This window comes from Xiphias gladius, chromosome 17 (genome assembly GCF_016859285.1).
Source record: "Xiphias gladius isolate SHS-SW01 ecotype Sanya breed wild chromosome 17, ASM1685928v1, whole genome shotgun sequence".
NCBI classification, from domain to species: Eukaryota; Metazoa; Chordata; class Actinopteri; order Istiophoriformes; family Xiphiidae; genus Xiphias; species Xiphias gladius.
Genome location: NC_053416.1, coordinates 21,296,701 through 21,318,453, shown reverse-complemented (window position 1 = coordinate 21,318,453; position 21,753 = coordinate 21,296,701). Strand labels below are relative to the sequence as shown.

The window sequence follows — 21,753 nt, the reverse complement described above, 5'->3', positions numbered from 1 at the left end:
ACAACAAAATATTTTCAAAACTATTAAAAATGTGAAAACTGGCATTGAGAAATTACAACATGTTAAAGAAAACAAAACTTATAAAATAATATATAATATATGTATAATATAATACTGACACATGTTGGCATTGTTATGATGAAAATCACTCTGATCTTTAGAATTTAGAATCATAGTTTGTGAAATATGTCCCAAGATGTATAATTAAGCAAAAAATTATACTTTCCTTACATTTTACATATACACTATACACTCAGTTGTCAGTTTATTAGGTAGACCAAGCTAAAACTATTGCAGTCTATTTCAACAGTCCTGCAATAAATCCTCCCTTGATGAAGGCACTGATGTTCAGTTTCTGTTGAAACTGTGTTAAATGTGTTAAAGTTGATCCGGCTGTATGATCATTTTGGAGCCTGCAGTTTGTGCTGCTGTGGAGCTGTGGAGCTGTGTAGCAGGGAGGTGTGCCCCTTGTTTAGCATCCCCTCACTGATTTGAATGGGGTTGACAAAATAATCGGCTACACCCGCCAAAATGATCATACTGTTGAATCAACACAATCAACATTATAAAATAATAAAGTGGTCAAAAAAATAAAGGCTTTTAATTAATCTATTTCGATTTCTAGGACGTACTAGGTCGTTTATATGTGCCATGCCATATAGTCCAATATAATAACTTTGTTAAGTACATTTATTGTTGTATGTTTTTGTCAGACACTAGAAACCACACTGCAATATGTTAAATTGACTTGCACTAGTTGTCCATTCAGAAACAGCGCCCTCCTCTGACCAGCAGGTAACACATTATTTCCCACAATGCTGCTGCCGCACCAGCCCGGAAGTAAGCCGTTTATTGACAATATGGCCGTTGAACTGGGCTTGGATTTGGAGCAAATTGTAATTTGACAGCACTCACCGGGGCTGCGATAACGACCCGTCTACAACTCAGGAGAGTAAGGGACAGATGCATTTGAATGAAGGGAGCCGCGAATGCACGGGGCGGTGTCAGTGAGCTGAGGAAACGTCCAGAGTGCGAAACCCGTCATGTCGTTTTTCAAGAGGAAAGGTGAGGAAGAAGCTCCCTCTGAAGGCTGCAACGTCAACGGCAGCTAGCAGCAGCCAGAGTGCGGCTGAGGAGAGAGTGCTCCCCGAATAAGATGTAACTAATGTGGTCGAGACTGCGGCCGCAAGTAAATTAGCCAAGGAGACGGTGTTGTCTGTGGAAGTGTGTTTTCCTGCTGCCTCCGCTCACTGCAGTGACATGGTTAGCTTAGCGGTGGCCTCTCTGTCCTCCTTGCCTCATCTAACCTAATGTTAGCCCGGGCGGTTGTAGATCTACCAAAGGGAACTGTCAGCGGTACACAAAGTACATACATCATCATGATTGTGCTTGCTTAAAATATTTCTTCTAACAATTTAAAGCTCCCTATGGGCACTATTATCAGCGATAGCCAGAACAAGTGTCGGGACTGTGCTATGGCTGCTAGCTTAAGTAGCTTTATCGGGACGTTTTCATACAGCTCTAACGAGCGAGAAGTCAGAATTAGAGGCGTTAGTTGTCACGAAGAAAATGTGTGCAGACAGCAAGGGATGTAGCTAACGTTAGTAACATGGGTCAGCATCATCCAACCCTCAGTGGAAGGACCTGACTGAATTTGACCAGACTTTGAGCAGTGTTCGTTATAAACAGCAACATGACCAGGCATTGTTTCAGGCTAAATCTTTGCAGTTTAGGCTACCAAATAAAATAATGGTCACTGCATGACATAAAAAGTGTGTCATGGAAATGGGAAATTGTTTACCAGCTTAATATCCTTTTGATCCTTACTGAGCTGCTTAATCTCAACTGGGCTGGTGGTGCGAAATACATTCTGGTCATATGCTAGTTTGTCAGGTACACCTAAATAAAGTTAATACAGTCTGATGTCTCAGCCCTGTAAAAATGAATCAGTACCTCTCTAAAACAAAACCGAAAAATATAACTTCTGTGAAGGTAGGCGTTATTGCGGGGCTGTCGTATTAGACTGCACAAGTTTCATCCAGTAAACTGGCAATGGAGTGTATTTAGATAAGAAGCACTACATTTGTATACCACGTTATCCCAACTAGATTACAAGAGGCATTTTCACTGCTCCAGGTTTCTAACTACAAGTATATCTCATTGCTTTGATAGAAAGTGCACAATTGTGATAGGACAGCATGGAGCGGCAGTGATTGCAAAAAAGATTTCAGCTGAAGTCTGGTTGTATTTCTTCAGGAAATATGGCTACACTTGAACATCTTGAACAGCGAGATTAGTGGTTTTTTTCTCCTAGGCGACAGTGGTCAAAGCAGCTGACACAGTAGGCCTCCTAAATGAGGAAATATTAAAGAGAGTGCTCTTTATAATGCTCTGAACTAGGATGACACACAGAACAGGCCAGAAGAAAGAGTGTTACTAGGGATAGGTATGGTTTTTCTGGTAATATAGCCAAAATATATATATATTTTTATTTTTATAACCATAACATCCTTTGCAGTTAACCACCTCATGAATATTCATTTAAAACAAAGACATGTAGTGTTATTTGTGCTATGTTTCAGTTCAGGTGAGCAGAAGTTGTTGGAGCTTAGACAGTGTAAAAGTCACAGCTCTTTTCTGTTACAGACAGCCTACTATTGGTAAATGACTCTGACTCTTGGCTGACAAAGGGATTTAGAAACAGCGCCCTCCGAAATGTCTTGGTGAAAGAGCATCTTTTGTACAACTTTCCTGGGCCTCTCACTCAATTTTATAATTTTGTTTCAACGCTTGAAATTGATCCTTGGCCTGACTGCTCTTCGCAGCAACAGCCTAATCTGCAGATATGAATGGTGAGTCACTCTGATGGGTGCTTGCCATCTGCCGTAGATCTTAGGAGTGGTGTAAAAGCTTTGTAGCGTTGAATAGTTTTGCATCAGACCACATCATTTTAGCTCCTCCACTAAGTTATGATATCGTGTACTTTTTTAAAGACAATCAGCAATTGGATGATGCTGGATCTCATCAGAGCTAATAGACCAAGCTCTCAAATCATAGGAAGGACTGAATGCTGACGTCCAGTATAAAAGCCTTCTCAGTCCTGCCCATTATAAAGCAGGACTGAGCTTTTGCATATCAGAACACAACTTCCCTATTTATCTTCACTGTCGCTTTTCTAGTATATCAGTTTCCTCACTATGTCATTATGTCACTATGTGACTAGATAGCTTGTTCTAGTCTTTCCAGTGACACCACATCGACCACTTTACCCTCAATTAATCTCTTTTTTTTTTTTTTTTTTTGCTCGCTCGTCTCACCCTGTATTGTGAATCAAAATGCTGTGTGCTTCTCTGGTTACAACCCCATTCTCATCTTTCTCCCCGCAGCCAAAAGCAAAGAACCTGAGAGAGTGACAGATGCTAAAGTCAGTAGAGGTGAGTTCATAATTACTTCTTTGAGGTTAGGAAAGTGTCACACAATGTTGTTGTATTGAGAATGCTTTGTTTTAAGGAATAAGGATATGACTGTATAACAGTATTTAATATCAAATATAGCAAGTATTATCATTGCATTTGTTGACCCTTGGCCACTTGGTGATCTGTTACAGATGTTTTTGCATCTGTGTGTGATCGTAGAACTGAGATTAGCCTATTTAAGGAGGGGATTCAAATAGCTGTTTTCTTAAGATGGCTCTTACTGTGTTTAACCACTGCTGGTTATATTGTCACAAGGACCAAAATTATGACTTCTGGCTATAAAATCAAAAAGATGTAGCTCACAGTCAACAAACACTGAGCAGTCTGTCATCTCAAACATCTTACACACCCCGAGGCCTCTGTACACTAACTGTGAGCGCTTTCAAAAAGCCTCACTAAAAAGACCTTTTCATGAAGTCACACTGACGTTATACATTCAGGCCATTCAGAACTATAATATCATTGTCCCCTTTTTCTTTTTTTGCTGCGCTCCATCCTCCACTCCCAGCTCCAGTCAGCCCTCACTCTCCATCATTAGGACTGAGGAACCACCATGCCATCCAGGAAGCTGCGGGGCCAAGCCATGTGGCCATCAATGCCATCTCTGCCAACATGGACTCCTTCGCCCGCGGTCGCACCGCCATCCTCAAGAAACAGCCAAGCCACATGGAGGCTGCACACTTTGGCGATCTCGGTACAGAGACTACATTCATGTGTTTGTATATTGGTTTTAGTGATAAAATATAAAGGACCAACCAAACATTTGACCATATAAGTATGAGCTAGATTAATAACTGAAGAGTTGGGGTTTTTTAACTGATTGTAATTCAAAATATGTCTGTTTTTATATCTGTTTTTTGTGTTTACAGTTATTATTAAGTATATAAGAATGGATTATTGTCTTAGATTAATGTTTTAGATGTGAGTCTTTAACCCATCAACCAAGTTAGGACTGGTAGCAAGTTATATCCTTGTACTTTGAATTTTGGCACAGGGGGGCTATCATGCTATTCTGTCAGCTTTTAATTTACAGTAATTTGGCTTTGATTTAGTTAAACAAAAATTTGGTCATTGCAGCAGCAAATGCCAATATAAGTACTGATTAATCTGCCAAAAGTTCGCATCATAAGATCCTGTTTAAAGCTATGGGAATAATTAGGTTTCTCATAGTAATGTTCTCTAGCCACAGTGTGCCTGAGTGTAAGTCTTGCATCCCTAAAATGGCTTAAACAGCCAATTGTCTTGTGCAAGTGGCAAATACTCCTCCATTAATCCCGTGTGAGGCACTCAGGTGACTTCATTCATCAGTGTTGACGAGCACCCAGACATTCCGAAGCCTGTCAGTATTGAGTTAGCAGTACAGTCTTTTAATGTGGTCACATGGTGAGGAAACAGCCCCTCCCTTTTATCCGAAGGGCTCTATAATTAGATTCTGCTTACGAATGCTGGATACAGTGATACATGGAGTTGCTGAAATGTTGAGTGGCAGCGGTGACAGGAACTGTGCGAGCAAGTACATGAGTCATAGATAGGTGGAGGAACCTGTGCTGCAGCCCGGGCAACAAAATCTGACTGAAACACACCAGGCACAGGTGAACAAAGGAAGAGAAGGGAAGGAAGTGAGGGAGGAGTATTCAAAGTGGTGGTGGTGTTTGTGGTGGTGGTTTTTGTGCGTGTTGGGGGGGTCACCTGTAGGAGTTGACTGGAAGTGAGAACCACAATGATCACATAATTTCCCTTGGCTCTTTTGATAGCAGTTTATGTTGCACTGTTTGTTTTGATTGTAACAGCTTTCAGTAATAAGGTGGCATTAACTATATGATCTCAAGGAATGTGAAGAGGCTGATTGATAAGCACCTCAACATGGGTGACACCTCTTGAACTACTGTCTCGTTTTCAAAGAGCAGTCATAACACCACGAAGCCTTAGCCCATGCTTCAGTCTACCTACACCTAATGTGCTCTGATTCATAATCCAGCAAGTGTCAGGTTTGCAGTCAGTCAGCGCGCTCCCTTGCTTATTTTGTTTTCTGGGAGAGTGTGTGTGTTTGTGCTTACAGTCACCCGGAATGGTGGATGTTATTCAAACAGTCTGCCTCTTTTTGAGACATCGTAAAGTCAAACAATATGGCATCCCTACAGGAATCTGATTTTTTTTTTTTTTTTTTTTTCTTCCCCCCCTCTCTTTTTCCCAGTGTCCAGCTATAGCTGGAATTTGGAGACTGTTAAAGGTTGACGTGAGCACCACAGTCAGCGCTGACCACTTCTCACACACATGAATAACAGGGTGGACAGGACACATAGATGCTGTTAACGTGTGATTCTGAAAAGTTTGTCTGGGTTAAATCATCTGTAAAAGTGCATAGTCTAAGGCCACCTTTAGACAGACTGGGAGCTTGAAATTCACAGAACTTCAAAACAAATATCCAGGTATTTGAATTCAGCTCACGTCAGCCTTAAGCCTGGACCAAATTATCAGTTGAAATGGGAGAGCTGAACTCAGAAAATCCACTTTTTTTATCTTTTATTTCTTGTTCCAGCTCCCATCAATATACTGCACATTTTTTCCTCAATCTAGTCTGAAAGTTGAAAGCTCTAAATAATAGAAAGTGTAGTGCTCAGTGTTTTCTAAAGTTGTATTTCAGTGTCCATTGTGCACTTAGAGGCAGTGTAAATCTTACTGTCATGTGAACAGCAGGGCATCCTGCTAAAGTTTGTGTCAGCCACAATGTTAGATCTGCTATTATGGAGCTTTAGAAATACATGAAATATATGAAATATTAGTGTCAGAGTTTTTAATCAGAGCTTTCTTTTTTATGATTAATGAATTCTTTTAAATTGAGATTTATTATATGAAATTGCATAGTGATGATGGCATTTGTTACATGCAGGTTGATAAGCATCAGAGGGTTAATGCAATATTGAAAATTGTTCACGTTGCATTACCGTTAAAATGTGAGATATTACTATAAATACACTATTGACACAGTTTCATTTTAATTGAGGAGTTTTACTACAATGCAAAGCATATATAGTTGAATTTCTAAAACCTATATGTTCATCTGCTAAGTTGATTGCTGAATCCTGTGTGCCTTTGATTGTTCCAGGTCATTCCAGTGTGAACTATCAGCCCCAGGAGACCCGCTCTCGGCTATCCAAGACAGTGGACCATGTCCTTCGGGACAATGTGGCGATGCCTCACTACATGCATTTCATGGAACTGCAGGGTGCTGACCACCTGGTTCGGTTCTGGTTAGAGGCTGAGAGTTTCCGTTCCACCAGCTGGTCGCGAGTCAGAGCACACAGTCTAAATTCTGTAAAACATAGCTCCTTGGCTGAGCCCGTCCCTGCGTCCCCGGATGGCTCAGAGCTCCGAGAGACAGCCCCACACTCACCCAATGCCCTTGCCCGGGACAGTAGCAGTGAAGGTTCTACGGTGCCGTCAGAGCGGCGCAACTCCTCCAGCTCAGAAGCTGGCCTGAGACCCGGCACCCCTCGCGCAGAAACCCCCAGCAGGCAGGCACCCTCCAGGACAGGGACTCCCTACAAGGTGCAGTCAAACAGCACCCTGCGAGAGCTCTCTGACAAACTCATGAAAAGTAAGTCAGCGTTAAAATAAACCGTTTTTTATATTTGACCAATTGTTGACAAGCTTTACATAATCAGGGGATCACCTAAATTCATTCAGGATGTTTTGAATTTAGAAAGTGATTTTCATTACACTGTTGGCCAACACATCTCCTCATATATATATATATATTGATATACAGGAAAATTATTATGAAAGGCAGCTTTTTATTGATTGACAGTAAATTTGATTTGGTGTATTGATAAATAGAAAATGCATTGGAAACATACTTGGTTAATAAATTATGATTTATACGAAGCATGTGACTTAATTGTCACTCAAGCTTGAACTGAAGAGACGAAAATAATGGCAGACAAAAACATCAGATCTGTGTGGAGTGGTGAGGGGACACATTCTCAGATCAATACATGAAACAAATGTAAATGACATATTTCCATCATGTTTTAAATATGATTTTCGTTTGTTTGAGGTTTGACTGATGCTCTTTTAATTATGTCCTCTTGTTGCACCCTCTACTTCTGTAGTTGTTTATTGGCATAATCCGCGCCACCAAGTATTTATCTCAATGCATCAAGCTCTGATAATATTTGCATAGCAATAGATGGAAATACCCATTAATTTGCAATTTCTTTTGACTGACACTTTTCTGGAAATTTGGTTAAAATCCATTTTACATTTGGAAGGAAACTAGCCTACTGCCTGGGGATGGTGGAGAGAGTTTTTTTGGCTGCTGTTTTTTTTTTTTTTTTTTTCTCTCCCCCCCCTCTCTCTTAAGTTTCTGTTCCTCACTTCCTGTGGACCAAAAATATCACTCAACAGGGACCTGAAATTTGTTGGTCAAATAAAGTGACACAGTGCCACCTCAGAATCTTTGTTACAGCCCGTCTTTGTGATTTCAGAGTTGTCTCTTACGCAGAGAGTCCACATTTTTCAGTCTTAAAACTGTCCTTCCTTAGACACCACTATCCGTGGAAACACAAAGAGGGAATTTCATACTAAAAAGACTGTAACTTCTTAAAATAATACTTTATTTTTCCAGCTCAATCTGCTGAGGCCTCATATTTACTTCACCTTCAAACCATTTATGCACGAAACAAGGCCTGTGGTTTTTGTCCTTTTCGTTTACATTGAAATTGCTTGGGGAAGGTATCTATTTGAAGCCAGAATCAACCGAAGGATCAACTACATTGACCAATAACCCTTTGAATTTACATATGGGCATGTCAGTATTATTTGATGATAATGCTGGATTATCAGCTATTTGCGTCTGTGTGTTTCAGGTATAGAGAAAGATGCAGTTACAATCTTCACCAAGTACATCTCTCCAGATGCTGTGAGGCCCATCCCCATCACAGAACAAATCAGAAATGACATAGTCGGTAAGATACAGTATTTAAAAAAAAAAATCAAACACTTGGTCACCCATCTTAAACGATACCCTGATGTGCAGTTATATTCCTGTCCTTCCTCTGTGTAGCTAAGATATGTGGAGAGGATGGCATGGTGGACCCAAACTGCTTTGTCATTGCACAGTCCGTAGTCTTCACCATCTTGGAGCAACAGTGAGTTTCTGTCTATTCAATTTCTAGAGGAGTTAATGCTCACACGGCAAGGTTTCCCCAAACCCATGTTTTGACATTAAGATTAAAGAATAACGGTGTTCTTTTTGTCATTTTATCACCTCGACATCCACAGTAGCGGCTCTATTCATCTTCCACTTTCCCTTTCATTTCCAGGCACTTTAGTGAGTTCCTGCGGAGCCATCATTTTTGTAAATACCAGATCGAAGTGTTGACTAGTGGCTCAGTGTTCCTGGCTGACATCTTGTTCTGTGAGTCAGCTCTCTTCTACTTCTCTGAGGTGAGTGGGCTCAGTGGTTCCGAGAACGTTATTTATTTGTAATGGCTCATCACAAACACGTTTCTACACTGATTCTATTAAACTGTCCTCTCTTGCCACTACCACAAAACACGTTCTGTTCTCGCTATCTGTTCGATTGTCACAGCAGTAATAAACTGAGACCACAGTACATAGAACAAAACACAAAAAACCTGTGAATGCTCCCATTACAATCTCCTAACCTACTGATATAAAACAGAATGTCCAGCCCTCCATACAGAAAGAGAGTCCAAATTTGGCAGCGAAAGCACTTAGTAGTAGAATTTCTGTCATCATATACACAGGACATTCAGTTTATCATGAAACAAAGATGTTGTAAAAACACACACTGACTTTCATTTGTTCTGTGCTCTGTATCTGATTCCCTGCAGTACATGGAAAAGGAGGAGGCGATGAATGTACTGCAGTTCTGGCTGGCGGCAGACAACTTCCAGAACCAGCTAGCAGCTAAAAAGGGCCAGTATGATGGCCAGGAGGCTCAAAATGATGCCATGATCCTCTACGACAAGTAGGTGTTCTGTCTGCTGCTTTGCAATCCTGTTATGCTTCAAAACATCCTGTTATATGTCTCCCTGTTATAAGAGTGGGTTTGACTTCATACTTGGAAGCTGCCACCATGTTAAAATCATTACGTCTGTTTAGTGCCAGAATAGATAAATATAGACATTGTAAAAAGGTTGCTCCGGAGCAGGTTGACTTAAGAGTATCGGATTAAACCTGTCAGAGAGCAACGTGAGAGGAACAGTCTTGCACTGCTTTTTACTTTCTAATGTGTATCACGTATTCATAATAGTTTGTTCAAAATAAAACTCACTTAATATTAAATACATATATAATAATCCCGACACTTACTTATATCCTAAGCCTTACTTTAATATTTGGAAATCATTGCTGAGTGTTTCTACAGCCCCTTATTCTACTCTACTGATGTGATTATGTTGTAAACATTTTACTTTGTATGCTGTTGCTATGGCAGAATGATCCTGCAGGTATCACAATTTCATCTCATAACTGGATAGATAAAACACAGAGTTAACTAGGTTAACTCTCTCCAGACCAGCTTCATTGTACAGGTTATACAGGATGACTAGTGTTAGGTTAAGTGAAGAAAGGTAACCCAAAGAAAGCCAGACTAAATTCAACTTGCTTTTTTTTTTTTTTTTTGCGGGTGTGATTTGTAATGTTGGGACAGATCTTCCACTTAATCAGTAACAATGAGGTGTTGTCTATAAATGCCACTCACCTTTTTTTTTCTTTTTTTCTTTTTTTCTTACATACTGTAGCCTTCCAACCTGCTTCTTCAGAATCTCCTTTTAAAGTTTTCCAGTGCCACACAACATCCTCTGTCTTTTATATGGGGTGACAGCATTATAGCCTCGTTTTAAGATACAAATTCTTCAATGAAATGCTTGAAGTTTCTTCTGAATTGTATTGCATTTTGAGCAGTGATTAAGATCTTAATATAGGTGCCCTCATCTAAATTAATTGGTTCATCGCTCTGTTTCCTCCCCAGGTATTTCTCACTCCAAGCTACCAACCCTCTGGGCTTCGGCGACTCTGTGCGGATGGAGATAGAGTCGAATATCTGCCGAGAGGGAGGGCCTCTCCCTGACTGTTTCACTACTCCACTCAGACAGGCCTGGACAACCATGGAGAAGGTCAGATTGTCTGATAGCCACCCACCAAAGGCTCTTTAATAGTTACTATGGGACCTGTCTTGTGCTCTTTTATGATACGAGGAAATAGGGAATGTCCACCTATGTAAAATAAAGCACCGTAGAACGGAAATATGAGGGCTTAAATTCAGTTACATTGTCCTTTAAGTCCTTAATTATATGCTTTTAAAACCATCTGCTATAACTGTTTTCTTGAGTTTAATAGGGTCCTCCTAAAGGTTTTGTTTTGTAAGTCACTGATAAATTGTTCTATTACACCACTGAAAAGTGCACCTGTCTGACGTAATGAAATAAAAGCTCAACACTGTTGTTAGCACGTAAAGGTCAGTAACATACCTTTGTAACTTGTGCCCAGAACTATATCAGGCAGCTCATTATCTTCTAACAGAGTTCACCCTGTTTTGCATTTGTTCAGGTCTACATGCCAGGCTTCCTGTCTAGCAACCTTTACTACAAATACCTGAGTGACCTCATCAATTCGGTGCGGGCGGATGAATTTGTGAATGTCAGCACTCCAGGTCAGGGTGGGCCTGCAGACAACGACCGCTCAAGTTCAAATGCCAGCGAGGGCTCTCAGACTCAGGTGACCCCAAGCTTTAACCCCCATCTTCAGCCCTGTGGGGATGTTCCTCTGTCTGCTGACATTTAGACCTGTTTCACCTCATTACATGAATAATGAAGGTATTTTTGTTAATGCCAAAGGGTCGTGATCATTCCTGTCGTTGAGTTGTCTTCATGGAAAATAAGAAACAGTTGCCTGAAATGTTGCTAAACGTTCAGTTCATGGTGTCTTCACTACAGCAAGGTGCCAAAAAGGCAGCGATCAAGATCTTGAAAAACTTCGATGAGGCGATCACAGTGGACGTCGCCAGCCTGGACCCTGAGTCCTTGTACCAGCGGCCATATGCTGGGTGAGTACTGTGTGTCTAATGTTTTTCTGCTGTCAAATGGGTGAAGACAAATGATTAGATGAATAGAGATCATGCCAATCCCCCAGTAATATGCTTTACACAGATGTTTTCTCATGATTTGGGCTCATGTAGTAGTGAAATGAATGAGAACCAGTGGCAGCCTGAGAGATCAGGCATCAATCAGATATCTGGTTTGCTTTGAAAAATTGTTCATCTGTAGAGAGAAAACATTGTGATTCATAGCTGATTAGTTAAAACATTAAAAACCACCAATTTGGTTTTAAGATAGCTAAATCTTTATTTTATCTGTTATCTAATTAACCTTTTAATTTTCCCTCAAGTTTCCATGTTGTCTTTTTACTTTTGTCTTTCTCTCCTTTTCTGTTCCTTTGATTACACAGGCTGCCATTTGGATTCAGCGCTTGTATCTGTTTCGTTTGTATTGACTCAGTCGTAAAGTGTTTTATGAGTGTGCTTTGAAAACCCCTGTACAAAAATAATTCAAGAGAATGATCTTATTGAAAGACAAAGCTGTAGTCCGCCCCCCCCACTGAAATTTCAGTTATTGAATGGATCCACGCTATCAGTGGTTTTTGAATGCTGCGTGCGTGCCGGAGGCTCAGTTTTGTCCCATTTGCTGTCTGCTGTCTTCATCCGTCTCTCCTCCTCTTTCTGCTCAGAAAGATGACGTTTGGGAAGGTGAATGAGCTGGGCCAGTTTATCAGGGAGGCAGAGCCAGAGCCGGATGTGAAGAAATCCAAAGGCATGTAACACTCAGATTTGTCTCTGTCTCTTCTACCCCCATCTGTCTCATTATTCTCTTTGTATCTTTGCCCTCACTCTGTCATATTTTATCTCATTCCTCCTCGCAGTAAGAAATGTCTCCTCTTTGCCTATGAATATAAACAATCTCTAGCGGCTGCTTCCATTCTCCTTACAGCTGATAGTCTCCTGAAATATTTAAGAACATTCCCCTTGAGGGAAAAAAACGGCCTCTACTACTCTTGGTCTGGAGTGCTAGAGTAGGGAGACATTTTGGTGACGGAATAACTAGTCAAAACATTGGCTCTCATTTAAAATGGTTAACTGTCTACTGATTAAGCATTATTCACCTCTCAACAACAGAGTCTAACAAAGCACAAAATACCTAAGTATGTCAGGATTAACTGACTAATTTAATTTTGAGAACCCTTTTCTAGAGCAAGTCACATTACCTTTAATTTGATCAGTTAAAGGAACAAATGGCACTAGAATGTATGGTTTCTGCTTACCGATGTTTGTGTCACTCTGCCTCCCCTCTCCTCTCATTTAGGCTCCATGTTTTCTCAAGCCATGAAGAAATGGGTCCAAGGCAACTCAGATGAGGTGAGGCAGCAAAATGTTAAATAATCATGAATGATTCAGGGGTCTGGGGCACATAGTAAGACTCTCAATGGCATGTATTCAAATTCACTTTGTGATGTCACTCAATGACATATGATTCATTAAAGAATATAAATAAAAGTCTGCAGTGAATTGACATTATTGATTGTGCTGTGACTCAAGGCCCAGGAAGAGATGGCATGGCAGATTGCCAAGATGATTGTCAACGATGTCGTCCACCAGTCAAACCGTGACAGCCCCGGCAAGGCCACCAAGGTACAAAACCTCGCTCAGTATTCTGGTTCCTGTGCGGTGATGTGTGGAATGACTACAGTTCTTCTCTAAGTGTTTTCTTTTATCGGTCTGCAGTTATGACCCCACTGAAGAACCAAAGGACTGTCACTCCCTGCAGATGTGGCTGGCCGAGCCAGTGACAAACCGTACACAGGGTTCACCCTGCAATGAACTGTATTACTCTGAGAATGAACAAGGCTTTTCATCACCTCCCCAACCACCAGGTGTCTGTGTGCGTGTGTGTGCGTGTGTGCGTGTGTGTGCGTGTGTGCGTGTGTGTGTGTGTGCGTGTGTGTGCGTGCGTGCGTGTGTGTGCGTGTGTGTGTGTGAGTGAGCTTGGATGAGCGACTGTTCACACATAGGCTAATGGAAAACTTGAAGTACATCATTGTTCCAATCTTCCGACTCCAAAACACTATAAAGGTACATGTGTAGACGCCAAAAGTAAAGCAAAGCAAAGCAAAGCAAAGCAAAGTGCTTGCTACAGACAGGAGGAAGTCACCCCTGAGGAGGAAAGGAAAGCAAGGAAGAGAGGAAACATTCACCATGATGCTAGAAGAAAGCTGGCACAAAGAAGCAGCATCTCGGCCAGGACTATCACTGTGTTGCTGTAGCCATAGTGTTTGTACAATGTCTTATCTCGGACCTATGGAGGACATGACAAAGACTGAACTACCCTCCCTCCCTCATGACACCTCCCCACACCTTTTATAACCATTCCTTGGTTTTAGATGAAATTCTCTTTTAAGGGTCAGCTACTTAAGGATTTAGCAGATAAAAATCATCAGTGTGGAGCGTTGTACAGTTTTTGCAGACGCTTCCTTCAGCCTGCCTGGAGTACTTTTGTCTGCTGCTCCCTCAATTGAACTGTCCTACCTTGGCTGTTAACTGTACGTACTGTAGAATGTCTTGAAATGTGACCATGAAACAGAAAAGGATGTGATTCAGTTTTTGGACTGGTTGAGAGTGTAGAACAAGAAATGCTCCCTAATGAACTTAAGTGCTCCAGTTGTGTTGGAAACCTCCAAACTCCATGTCCTAAATGCTTGTTTATATATACATATATATATATATATATATATATAAAATGTAGATTTTTCTGGTTTACCCCGTATATTAATGTTAGTCCTTTTCTTATGGTGATGGCTGTTTGTTTTTTTTGTTTTTTTGTTTTTTTTTAATTTTTTTTTTTATGCATCACTGAAACAAACGTCAGTGATAACTGGACTGTTCAACTGGAAAATGTGCTCAGTGATTTAAAGTTTTGTTTTTGTTTTTTTTAAATTTCTTTTGAGCCTTACCAAGATGTGGAAAAGAACCAGAAAAGACTCTTGGTACTATGTACCACTAATGTTTTCTGATATGTATGTGTACTTAATCTATAATATATTTAAATTGTGTTTGATTTAAATACATATATTATGAAATGTTTTGTCTGTCTTCATTTTTTGGTGACATTTTAGCTGAAGTGCTGGTATATTATTGTGGTTTCATGCCACTGCAGGCAGGGATTTTGTTGCTGAATATGTATGGTGTTTGCAGGGAGATTGATTTTCTTTTTAAAAATCATTTTCAAAAAAGTAGCGTAGTTCAAATGTGAGGAAAGTGAAAAGCCCAAGGGCCAACAGTTTGTGTGTGGACAATTATCACCTCTGACCATGTGGGGGCAATGTTTACTGTACTGCTATGTGAGGGTAAAACGGAAAAAAGACACTAGTGACAGTCGGATATTTTTGACATGAGAATGAGTGTGTCTACTTTTTGTATCAGCGAGGCTACTCTGCTCTCTCTCATACCAGCCCCACAGATCCAGAAAAATCCACAAATTGTAAAATACTCATGTCGAAGGGCTCAAACATCACTGTGGCTACAGTGTAGCGCCACAAAGCCAATAAAGTGTTGAATTGGCTCCCTGTTGGAGTCGCCTCTTGCTGTTTGTGAATATTAACGCAGTGATGCGGTGTAATGTTTGCCCTGTATGTACCCTAGCATTTCTCAAATAACTGGATTCGAATACAGTTTGCGCTTTGATACAGTTGTCCTGCTGCTAAAGCTAATTAATGTAAAACATTTGGCACGTGAATTAGCTAAGTGCCGAGCTGCTGTTTCACAGCGGTGCACTTCGCGCTGCTTCCAGCTTCGCGAGCTGATTGTGGTTTCCAGACTGAGGCTGCCTCCACGTGCGGAGGCGACGCCCGCCTCAGTACAACCCAGTCCCCGTCCTGAACGCTGATTGGCTGGGAGCAGTGACTGACACAGGCCCGTATCCGTTGACGGTTAACGCCAGAATGATCACTTCTGCTGCACGTCTCGTTGCTCAGAAGTTCTCTGTTTTGCGGAGAATGCCGTTTCGTTCATGAAATTAAAAACTTTAAATTGACAAGCGCAAATACTGTTTTTTATTACAATGGTGTGTCTCGCTGTCTTTACGAAACTAGTGTACATAACGTGCATTAACAAAGTGCAAGGTGCATTTGGACAGGTACCTGCAGTCAGACGCCTGCTCTGTCAAGTTAAAGAGAAAATGTGCAAAACACCGGAAAAGTGCGTTTTTTCCTTCAGAATAAAAGTAGTGTGTTAGTTAACTGTAGCTACAAGACTAAACCGAACCATCAAAATTTGCATACCCCAAATTCACAATCCGATAAGCTGGTTTCAACGCATTAAGAGATGTCTGTCTACCTGGATAACGTTTGCATCCAAAAGTTTATACATGTTGTAACTTGATGGTGCTGAGAGGGTGGGATGTAATACAGAAGTGCATAGATTCACTTTTGATACATGTTTTTTTTCCTCTTTTCCATGGGCTCTTGTGAGGCAGGCTTTAGTTAAATACAGCTGGAAAAAAAAATTCATCAGACTCTGACTTGGTACGCTTGTTCTATCCACCAGTGCTACAGAGTTGGGAGGATCTAGATGGACTTTGGCACTTTAAAGTTTGAGAAAAAGAATGGTCAGATTTGAAACAGCATATCCTGTCCTTTACTCCCACAGGGTCAAGCTCCAAAAACACTGGATCCTACATTTACCATAATGCAAGCTGACAGTTTTTGTGTAAAATCAGTGCTGGGCCTCCTCTGTTGTAATTGTTTAAATTTACTCCTTCTTTTACTGCGAAAGCTCTGGTACACCCAGAGCACTGCCTCGGATCTTGCTGCGCCGCGCCAGTATTTTACTTTGAAAATCCCATCCGGAAGTACTCTTTTTAACCTCTGCTAACTTGACGCTGCCCAGACGCACTCTCTCTGAAACGCACTGCTGTCCGTGTTGAGGCAGCGCAAGTGCCTTGAGAGAGGCAGAGGGGACCGGCGGACCCAGGACTTGTTCGTGTCTCTGTTTGTGTCTCTCGTGCTGGTATGACAACTGCGCACCCAGGCGTGGGTGTGACAAACATCCTGTGTGTTCTTCTAGTCTGAGTGGACGGCGCGGATGACTTGACTTTATTGTATCGCCATCACTCCTCCTGCCGATGTGTTTTGGATGTTTTCTTAGCGGTTTGTTTTTGCCGGACCAGATGTTCTGGGGGACACGCGCTCTCACACGGCTGCCGCTGCGGGTGTCCAGTGATATTATTTTGTGCTGATGTAGTGCGGGTCGGGGGCTGAAGTTGAAGTCTTGCTCTTGAAGGTGTGAGCTCCAAATGCATTCGCTCCTGGGCCGGGAGAAGAAAGAAGAAGAAGCCGGGTTTGGGATCGATCTGGGTCTGTCTCCGGGCTTTTTGCCCCAAGCTGCCACCATGTTCAGCTGCGTGGGATGCTTTTGGGTACTCCTCTCCTCCGCTCTGGTCGCCGTCTGCAGTTTCAGCTTCATATCACCTGCCTGGATTGTTAAGGACCAGCTGAGGAACAACCACCAGCAGCAGCAGCAGCAACAGCACCACCACCACCAACAACAACAACACCACCACAACAAGGACTCCGTGAGCTTCGGCTTGCTGTGGCACTGCTCGGAGTCTCTGGATCACATGTACCGATGCTACACTTTCGGGGGACTGGGCAAATTTGCAGAGATCCCCTCCAGCTCCTGGCAGGTAGTTCACCTTACACACCTATGTCTGTCACATGTGGCCGGATGAGAGCATGTAGTCCATCAAGTGGGCAGGGCAGGGTATACTATGTGGCTTCGTGGGATCCAGGATTGAATGGATAGCAGCAAACATGAATAAATCCGAGCAAATCGCCCAGTCATATTCAAGCCCAGTTACAGCCCTAAATGGAGATTACACCTGATCCAAGAAAATGACACTTGAGTTGAGACATGTAATCAAACAAGCTGAATTGCATCGATAACAAGTCCTTTATTTTTTTTAACTTGAAATGACTTGTTACAATGTAAATGTCACAGTTTCAGCTCCTCCATCAGCTATTATTCCATGTACAGCATCCACAGCAGTCCATTTGATTTTTCTGATTTTTTTCCTAGTACTTCTTGCGGCAGATGACAAAAGATGGATGGACTCAGTTCAGGGCTCACTGACACCTCATGATGCAACTCTGTGGTCAGGCACACGCACGCTGCGCGCGCCATAAGTGTCACCGATGCCACAGGATAGTCACCGTGCCTCTGATGCTCCTCCTCAGTCAGTTTTCTTGAAAACCCAGTTGGGATGATGCAGAGCATTTCAGCTTGAAGAAATGACTCATTGACCTGGGGGGTGTATCACAGGGAGCAGCATCTGCAGCACAGCGTGTCAGACGCACATCAAAGCTGCGAGGGTGGCACTGGGTTGGCAGGCTGCTCACCGGTCAGGGGTCTCCACTAGCAGGAATTTCAGTTTGGTCTCTGCTCACCGAATTGAAAATGGTTGGCGAAATGTGCCAGTGGCTGTTTGGGTCCACTCTGTATTCCCCCCACCTATGGAGGAAGCAGCTGTGCAGTTTGAGAATGAACATTTGATCACGTCAGCATTGGTGGGCCAGTATTGATCTGTTTCTAGGGCCTTGACTTTAAATATAGTTTGGAAATGACTTCTTTTTCTATCAAATTAGATTTTTACCAAGAACTGGGTAACGGTTAAATAGAGTCTTTTTTTTAGAGTCTTGTTAGAGCAAAAACAATTGGCCTTGTTTGAAGTCTTGTATCTGGGACGTTCACTATTCATGCAAGTTGTGGGATAATTTAATTCCTTACCACGGGCAGGCTGTTTGGACCCCCCAGCCTTGCACCCCCCAGGAAAAAAAAAAAAAACCCGCTACAGTATACCAGCTGCCTCTGGAGTTATGATTTATGTATGAAAGAAAATTAGCATTTGAAAGGGAGATATTAATAAGTGGCTGCTTGGTTGTGTGATTGTAGCACTAGTATCTGCAAAGAGAGAAGCATGCAACGCCTAGGTTCGTTTTCACAGAGAGGCACAGGTGTTAAAACTGCAGAAAGAGTCAGAGCAATGAGCGAACACAGAACCGAATGAGATCTCTGTTACGTTTCATCTCATTTATATTCAGACATTAACTACCGCATGTCCTTTACTGAATTCAAGTCTGGCGCACTGTGTTTAAGGCTCATTTGGCTAAAATCAGGAGTCACTTTGCCAGTTAGCCAGTTGACAGGGAGTTAATTAGTGGCTCTTCCAGTGTGTTAGTGGAGCTGCTTTTCTGCTACACATGTTATTATGGTGGTGAACCCAAGCGCATGATCCTGCTCCCACAGCCATTAATAAAGGTGAAGGGGCCATTAAGTTTTCATCAGAGCCACTTACTCCACCACTCCGCACTGACGTGCACATCGGTTTGCTGATGCCTTCTGTTTTTTGTCAACAACCTCCACACACACGCAGGCCTGTACAGTACAAACCGTATGTGCTCAGGCAACAATTTTGTGCAATAGAGGTGGTGTGTGCTGCAGAATACACACGGACACACATGCCTTCCAAGCCATTAGTCCCACTCTGTGTTTGTGGTTGAGGGTCTATCACTGTATATTGAGCTCTGTTGTCTCCATCAGAGTGGAAGAGTGTACTCTTGGCTCACTCTGAAAAATCAAACCGAGCCCTGCTGATGTCCTGCATGAGTGAGGAGGATACGGAGGAGGAGGAGGAGGCTACCTGCCTGCGAGGCTGGCCTACTTGTGCTGTAGTTTTCTTTGGGCTTTTCTGTTGTCGCTCCAATTTGTCAAAAGCTTTTTCTTTGGAACACGCTGCTTTCCGGGGCTGCTGGCGCTCTGAGGCCCAGTGCTGCGGGCCATCGCCAGGCTGGCAGGGCCTCCATTTAGTCACACACACACACACACACACACACACACACACACACACACACACACACACACACACACACACACACACACAGACAAACCCCTGGGAGATGTAAAAGAGGGTGGCAAACAAACATGGGCATATGCAGCATTCATGTTATATAGGAAAGATTCCCATGTTTATAATACATTCAAAAACTTACATCGTCTCGCAGCTCAGGATGGTTGTATGATTGCAGGCTATGTGAGGGTTAGAAATACTGACGATACAACACATTACCACGATTTTCTCTACCTCCTTTTTTCTATTGCCATTAATATTACTGTCATTTTGTTTACTTTTTTGGACAAGGCTTTTGTTCACTCGTGTTTATTTAATCACTTATTTATTCTTTCTGTGCTTTTTCTGGAGAGGTGAGGGGGGCTGGAATCGGCTGTGGCTGTTGTTGTGGAGGTGCCATTGTATAGCTTGTTCTCACTGGAATGCAAAATGACATCTTTCGTGTCTATTTGTCCGCTGTAAGATAAAATTTGTAGTGGAAAGTAACAAAGTACATTTACTCAAGTACTGTACTTCAGTGCAATTTTGAAGTACTCCACCACATTTCAGAGGCAGTTATTGTACTTTATACTCCACTACATTTATGTGACAGCTTTAGCTACTATTTAATTTACAGATTTAGATTAGTAATTCAAAATATAATCAACAAATAAATGATTTTATGTTTAATGTTATGATGTATTTTTATAGATTGAGCTACCTGGCACTGTATTAAAGTAGCTTTACCGACATTAAAATGATGCTTACGCATTTATGTATCAATAATTATAATCCAATTAATATCCATTAATATACTATATATTATTCTCATGCATTCTGCAAAGCGTGTATATTTTGATGTTAATGCTTATATACTTTTACTGAATGCAGGACTTTTACATGTAATGTAAAAGAGAAAAAAAGGTAGTATCTACACTGCGGGATTGGTATTTTTACTTAAGTAAGAGATCTGAGTACTTCTCCTTATTGGCCTCTGGATAAAAGCCAGAAATAAAGTGTGTAAAAAGAAATAACAAAACTTTGCATTGGTAATATAACACTATATCCATTAACTTGTCATTCACTTACCTCAGACAATAGACTTTGGAGGATGTGATGCATCTGTATTTGTTTGACTTTTCAGGGACTTCCCATTATTAAGCACCAAGTTGGATGTATAATATGAACTATCAGAAAAAAAAACCATAATCATAATAAGGACTTGGATGTTGCCGTGAACTCCTATTTACAAATTAGTGTCACTGTAACTCAGCATTATCAATGATCCATAGACGTGTTTTCCAGCTAAGCAATGCGGCACCGCACCACCCAGCACATAGTAAGCTTACTGCAACAGGGAAGATATTGAAAACAGCCTCTTCTGCACAGTGGTTTTCCACATAAATTATTCCTTGTATTATTTCTGTCTCTTTCTGCTGGGTCGCGTGATTTTTCCATCAGAGCCGCTGCAGAGTAGTTGTGGTGTGTGAGCATGTTTGTGCACACATAAGCGCGTGTGCAGATGTCAGCGGAAGTGTGAAAGCGCGTGTGCTGCGGTGGTGGTTGCCAGGTTGGACGTGTCAGTGGAAGAGGTGTTCTGTGAGCTGCTGCTAGGTAAAGTGTGAAGGCGGAGGAGGTCGCCTGCCAGAAACATTTTCACCTTAACTTGTTAACAGCTTATGTGCTTCCAGCTGCTTCGCAGCACTAAACATTGGAGCTGGATTAGCTTGGCCTCTGTAGTAACCAGCCAACAGCTCAGACACATACAACTCTGTGTGTATGTGTATACATGCGAGGTGGTGTGTCTGGGTGCTCCTGGACTGTACTGTGTTTTGCTGTCTCTGTGGTGGCGTGTGTGTTTGGGCTTCTCATGCTTCTCCATGCCCACTGAATGTCAAGGTCGTCTTGTAGCCTAAATGAGTTGTGGCCGAGCTCCAGGAACACTGATTGGAAAATGTCTGAGTTCGTCCTCATCTTTTGTCTGTCTGTGCAGGAAATGGCAGCGTGTCAAGGCGGAGATTCTGGGCTGTGGAGAAAGGGATTGTGATTGGCTTCCACTGAAATCCTCTGACACATGAGACAAAACAATTGGTCCATGTTGTCTTTGCCACATGCCAAGAAGATGAATTGTAGACGTTACGGGAGATGTTTTCCAATGCCTAATTACCAGCTACCTATGAAGAACACTTACTGCTGCATAAAGCCTGCTAGATGCTCTAAATGTAATTTCTCCACTCGCTGAGCCAGAACTAGAGTTAAGAAGATAGATAACTCATTTAATGAAATTAACTTACGATTCCTTTGTCTGGTTGCGACTC

General features: G+C 41.9%; 2 protein-coding genes across 4 annotated transcripts in view; both read left to right on the top strand.

The window, feature by feature from the left end:
* Window positions 1-850: 850 nt before the first annotated feature.
* On the top strand, window positions 851-14,709 carry akap10 (A kinase (PRKA) anchor protein 10). 3 transcript variants are annotated; one of them, XM_040149542.1, is made up of 15 exons: window positions 851-1,065; window positions 3,387-3,434; window positions 3,985-4,170; window positions 6,583-7,074; window positions 8,345-8,443; window positions 8,542-8,626; window positions 8,801-8,924; window positions 9,335-9,471; window positions 10,477-10,621; window positions 11,055-11,222; window positions 11,441-11,550; window positions 12,231-12,313; window positions 12,863-12,915; window positions 13,096-13,188; window positions 13,282-14,709. In XM_040149542.1, the coding sequence occupies exons 1-15, from the start codon at window positions 1,044-1,046 to the stop codon at window positions 13,285-13,287; spliced, it is 1,851 nt and encodes a 616-aa protein (XP_040005476.1). In that variant the 5' UTR covers window positions 851-1,043; the 3' UTR covers window positions 13,288-14,709. The 3 variants fall into 3 exon arrangements, with proteins under 3 accessions (XP_040005476.1, XP_040005477.1, XP_040005478.1); XM_040149543.1 differs by lacking the exons at window positions 851-1,065; window positions 3,387-3,434 and adding an exon at window positions 5,671-5,712 and having other exon boundaries at window positions 4,113-4,170; XM_040149544.1 differs by lacking the exons at window positions 851-1,065; window positions 3,387-3,434; window positions 3,985-4,170 and adding an exon at window positions 4,953-5,068.
* Window positions 14,710-16,465: 1,756 nt separating this feature from the next.
* Window positions 16,466-21,753, top strand: part of LOC120802767 (transmembrane protein 211) — a 95,501-nt gene continuing 90,213 nt past the window's right edge. The window contains exon 1 of the mRNA XM_040150904.1: window positions 16,466-17,236. Within this exon, the coding sequence (XP_040006838.1) occupies window positions 16,847-17,236 (390 nt within the window). The 5' untranslated portion in view covers window positions 16,466-16,846. The remainder of the gene's footprint in view (window positions 17,237-21,753) is intronic.